The sequence below is a fragment of the Nematolebias whitei genome, chromosome 6 (genome assembly GCF_014905685.2).
Source record: "Nematolebias whitei isolate Nwh7 chromosome 6, NemWhi1, whole genome shotgun sequence".
NCBI lineage: Eukaryota > Metazoa > Chordata > Actinopteri > Cyprinodontiformes > Rivulidae > Nematolebias > Nematolebias whitei.
In genome coordinates this window covers 35,816,228-35,821,583 of record NC_056503.1, presented here as the reverse complement: position 1 = coordinate 35,821,583, position 5,356 = coordinate 35,816,228, and the positions used below count along the sequence as shown (strand labels likewise).

Sequence of the window (5,356 nt, the reverse complement as noted above, 5' to 3'; positions counted from 1 at the left end):
GTTTTGGTTGTCAGCAGCAAAACTGGTTGATCCACTCTGAGAAGGTGCTATTTAAGAGACTGAGCTGAAAACAGCACCTCAGACTGAGGAAGTCTCTTGGATGAGAGACGAAACGTTTCTACATTGTTTTGTTGATTTGCTTTGTTTTTTTTGAATGTCCAGAGGACCAGATTTAACTTTTTTAGATTTTTCTATCACCGTTTTACAACAGCAGCTTGGCAGAATTTCTAAAATTCTTTTCTGGATCTTGGTGTTGGTGCCACCCCAGGATTTTCAGTGCCCCCCCTAAAGCATTTCTGGTGGTGCCACTGGTTGAGTCCCTGTAGGCTTTGTGTTTTACAACGCCCTTGTCAGAGAGGTTACGGTAGTGTTGTAGTACTCGAGACCGGTCTTGGTCTTAAGACCGGTCTCAAGACCTCATTTTGATGGTCTTATTCTCGTCTCGACTACATTTGGTCTCGGTCTTGTCTTGGACATTGAGAACTCTGGATTTTATTTCAAGACCAGAACTGTGGAAATATCACAAAATTTCCAGAATATCGTCCAGTTTAATTTGTTAACTTGTTTTTATTGGATGCAAAATGCACTGGTTCAAATCCAAGCGATAACGTGACTCATTACTAAATACTTTTTTTTTTTTACCACGGTCATGCCCACCCCTTTCACTCTCACGTCACTCCCAGTGTGGCCAGATTGGGCAATTTACTGCCAATTGGATGGTTTTCGTTCTGATTTTGCTGGGAACTCTGGGAACATTTTTGTTGGATTGTTGCATTTTGCCACATATTGTTAAATTATCTTGGCTTGTACTGATGTGCTTTCATGTTCAAACAGTAAATATACTGTAACAATATATTGATTGGGTAGATTTTTGTCTGATATGGCAGTTTTTAACATATTTTTGGGCTGGAAAACCTCGACTCTATCTGGCAACACTGGAAAATGAGAAGTGATTGGGCGCGGGAGACGATGTCTGCCGTATCAGTTATAAAATGTGCCTATTTAAATCACAAAGAATATACTTGTAACTAATGCTAAAACTAATATGGTTATCCTTGGTCTTGAGTTCAGACTTATGAAGAGCGTGTTGCCACGTCAGTTTTTTAAGGCTTGGCATGCGATGAAACTGCTTCCAGTTTAACAGTTGTGTAATTTTATTGTTGAATCACATGAAGTTAGGCCACTGAATGTTTGACTTCTTTGTTATGTAGCTTTAAAAATGTATAAAAGCTGATATATTCATTCAAAAGCAAACTTAAAGTTGCAGTATGTAACTTTGACAAAAAAAAATTTATAATAAAATTTTATATTTTATTTGAGGTCTTGGTCTGGACTTGGTCTCAGACCCTAAAAGTCTTGGTCTTGTCTCGCTACACTCTGATCTTGACTTGGTCTCAGATTAGGTGGTCTTGAACACAACACTAGGTTACGGATTATAGTGTAATCCTTGCAGGCAGTTCTGGGCCTGTCCGGGGTTCTCCTCCTGGTGGGAGGTGCCCGGATAAGCCTCGGCATCTTAATCAGACCTCGAACCACCTCAGCTGACTCCTATTGACGAGGAGGAGCAGCGGATCTGAGCTCCGACTGAAAGAACAAGGAACCCTGATCACGGATCTCTGGTTCTGTTCGGTTTCCTCAGTTGAAGAAAGTCGGGTCACTTGTTCAGATCTTCAGTTGGGTGGTGGTGGTGGTGGTGGTGGTGGGTGTAGAGACGAGCAGCATGTTGAGAGTGGAAAAAGTTCTTTGACCTTTTTGTTGTTGTTTTTGCTGACGTTCTGTCACAGTGAAGCCCAGGAGATGTTTTTCTGACAAAGGCAACGATCCGACCCGCTGACGCCCAGAAAGTCTGGGCTCAGATCAGGAGGGAATTTCTTGACAGGAAACAGTGTCCAGCTCGTCTGACAGAATCCAGACTGTCAGCTCCTCACAGCTCGGGTTCAGGAGGGAACAGCTCCTCTCCTGAAACTAGATCACAAAGATTCCCTGGATTAAAAGCCGATCGTGGATCCTTAAGGTTCTGACAGTGGGATTATTATTATTATTTTGTATGATCTGTATTAATAGTTGTGATAACCTCTAAAATATTGGTTTATATTTTCTGAAATAAGAGAAGTATTTAGATAATCCTCCTAAATAATGACTGAATTCTCCAGATACTTCATCGTAAAAGAAATTTGACCCCAGATTAGGATTTTTTTTTTCAAATCACTAATATTTTGACTCATGTAGTACAAATCACTAAAACATTTGTCAAGTTTGTCGCTACCACTCACATCTGCAATAATAAATTTGAAAAAAACAGCAGGTGCAGCTGGATGCCATTAAACCTCCTGCTGCCCTCGGGTCAAAACGACCCACAGGGCCTCAGTACTGAGACTGCTGGAGTTTATAGATTTAGTAAAAGAACAAGTTCCATCATTTTCAATCATGCAGGAAAAATAATCCATATAATCATCTTAACGTTGTGCAACAACCAACTTTCTCTGTTCAGAACAAAAATCTTTGTAGGAGCACAAACAATAAAACTTTAGGAAAAAGAAACGATCCAAACATTCATTTTTTTCACACAATTTCACCCACAACACTGGCACAGCTAAAGTGAAACAGGAAGTGACGTCACGGGGGACTCCCTGGCCTTTTGTTTATTTGAACTCTGACTCTTCGTCTCTTCAACTCAAAATCTAAAGAAATCTCAGATTCTTTACGGTCCGTGTCGTCAGCCATTGCTGCAAAGCTCTGCTCGCATGCAGATGTTCCCAGATGACATCATTTCCTGTTACTGTGCACGCAAATATCTCTGTTCATCAGTGTGAATTTTGGTTTGCAATACGTTCTTAATCTCTTTCTAAAAATGCGTTCATAGTTTTTATGAAAGTTGGACGTCACGGGAACTCGAACGTTTGATTCATCGAACTGGGACATAAACCGCTCTTATTGTGAAACTCAGCAGAGCGCCATAAGCTGCTCTTATTGTGAAACTCAGCAGAGCGCTGTGTTTGAAAATACGTTCTGGTGAAACCGCTGCTGAGTGACAAACAGCCGAGGGTGTAAAAACAGCTCCAGTGTACGCAGGGCTTAATTTGTAAACGGATCGATGCCGCAACGCAAATAGCAGGCAGAGGGATGGGGGGGTCTGGAGGCTCTCCCCCTGAAAACTTTGGATACAATTTCCTGCATTTTGTTGTATTTAACAGGTTGTTAAACATCTATGTTTAGCTACATTTGTAAACATTCTGCTTCTGTCAAGCTTCCTACACCCCACCCCCACTTTACTTGACTGTTCCGAACCAGACACTGTCCCTGCTTGTTGTTGTCCCGACGCCACACGTGAAACCTCCAGGCACATGCTTGCGGGCTCCTACTTGAGTACGACTGCCTGGTTAGCTCGGCACTCACCCTCACCACTCTTTTAGGGGTGGAGATTTTTTTTAAGAGTAGACGTGGAAATGTTACTTGAAGAGGCAGCTCATACGCACGCAAGTGGCTGTTGTGTTTAAAACTAGTGTTTATGTAATTGTTTTCAGTTTACATATCCAATATAAGTTTTATTCATTCAAGGCACGGTAGTCATATTTGTTCATACCTTTATTATTAGAAATCCTGATAGTTACCGGATCCAAGCAAACAGTTACCGGAACACACCCGGACAAAATAAAGAGAGTTCCCGGATCCTGTTCCAGGTTGATCCGGCTCAAATTAAGCACCGAGCGTACGTTACCGTAAAATCCCACCCGAGCCGGGACTCGTTTTGACACTTTCAGGTTCTCGTTTGCGGCGTCTGGATTCATTTTATCGCCAACGAACGAAACTCGTAGACAGAATCACAACAAACACTTTTATTACCACGAACACAAGAACAGAAACATTTCCAACAATGGCACAGACTGACACCTCCTAAACTAATTTACTGCATCAGAAAACAGATCTTCACTGCGGCTCTTTGTCCTCCAGACTCAGGATGAAGTCGAATTCTTCTGCACAAACAAACAAACAAATGATGAACATATCATGCGCCACCTTTCATGCAGGAGTTTTAAGCTCAGGTCTCATGCTGAGAAATGACGGAGCTGTAGCCGTTTTTACCGTGTAAAACGATGTTTTGAGTATTTGTTGACGCTCGGCTATTACCACAACGAGTTTTAGCGCAGCCTCTGCAAAACTAGCCGAGTTTTGGCTGTTTTTATGCACATCTGTGGCGAAACGTTTTATTTTGTCTACACACCGGAGGTGAGGGGCTGAACGGAGAGCCTGGCTCGGGTAAACAAAGCGGCACCCCTTAACGGCCCTCCGTCGCGGCGGTGCTGCAGGTGGAGCTTCTTCAGCTCTGACAGAGGAAGGAAGCGCTTCATCATTCTGTGGAACTTCACGTCAACCTGAGAGGAGAGCACGAGGTCAGAGTGGGACCGTGGTCCTGGACAAACGGAGCGGGTCTTTAGTCTACCATGCTCCACTTGGGGTTGTCCTCCCTGCTGCTGGCGTCGAAGTGGACGTCCTTCCTGTCGAACTGGGTGTGGTCCACGTAAGCCTCCTTCACGATCTGGTCAGAAACAAGCAGCTGAAGCTGGGCCTGAGGTGTATTTCATCGAGAGGAGAGGAACTCACGGTCATGATCCCTGCGATCCCCGGTTCTTTGCAGTTGCTGTGGTAGAAGAACGCCGGCTGCCCCGCCTTCATCTGCCGAAGGAAATTACGAGCCTGCCAACAAACGAGAACGTTGACCTTGATGATGCGTTTGTTTTTTATTTCTTGTAAACTTTATGCTTTCATGTGGACCTGATAGTTGCGGACTCCGTCCCAGCAGCCCGTCTGGTCAGGTAGAACCTTCAGGTCCTCGATGCCGAACTGCAGACGGAAATGAGACGCTCAGACGGCAGCCGTCAGTTTGACATCAGCTGAAGAAGCTGCTCCGTACCTTCACATCAACACCGTTCTCAAGGCGGCTCTCGGGCTCGGACTTCATCAACCAGTGGCTGTACATCAGAGGACCAGACGACTCAGAACCATCAGAACCTGCTACTTTCCTCTTCTTTCGGTCCAACTCGTTGTTTTGACCTGCAATGATTCAGCGCTCGTCAGGAAACGCGATCAGACGTTAGTTTTACTCTGAAGTTTGAGCTGCTCACCTGAACCCTCGGCTCCTTTTTTCACTCCAGACCTTTTCTTTGGAGGCATCTTTCACAACCTGTAGAGATCCAGAACAACAACAACAACATGTCATACGACCGAGTGCTGAGTCAGCATTCAGGTACGATCGAGTGCTGAGTCAGCATTCAGGTAGATCGAATGCTGAGTCAGCATTCAGGTACGATCGAGTGCTGAGTCAGCATTCAGGTACGACCGAGTGCTGAGTCAGCAT

General features: G+C 44.3%; 2 protein-coding genes across 2 annotated transcripts in view; one reads left to right on the top strand and one right to left on the bottom strand.

The window, feature by feature from the left end:
- The window catches only part of vps26b (VPS26, retromer complex component B), a 440,542-nt gene that overhangs the window by 10,221 nt on the left and 424,965 nt on the right, over positions 1 to 5,356 (top strand). The window lies entirely within an intron of this gene.
- Positions 3,928 to 5,172, bottom strand: thyn1 (thymocyte nuclear protein 1). The gene is made up of 7 exons (XM_037677579.1): positions 5,092 to 5,172; positions 4,913 to 5,026; positions 4,774 to 4,842; positions 4,603 to 4,695; positions 4,442 to 4,537; positions 4,223 to 4,373; positions 3,928 to 3,974 (listed from the first exon to the last, which is right to left on the bottom strand). Exons 1-7 carry the CDS (start codon positions 5,170 to 5,172, stop codon positions 3,928 to 3,930), a joined length of 651 nt encoding a protein of 216 aa, XP_037533507.1.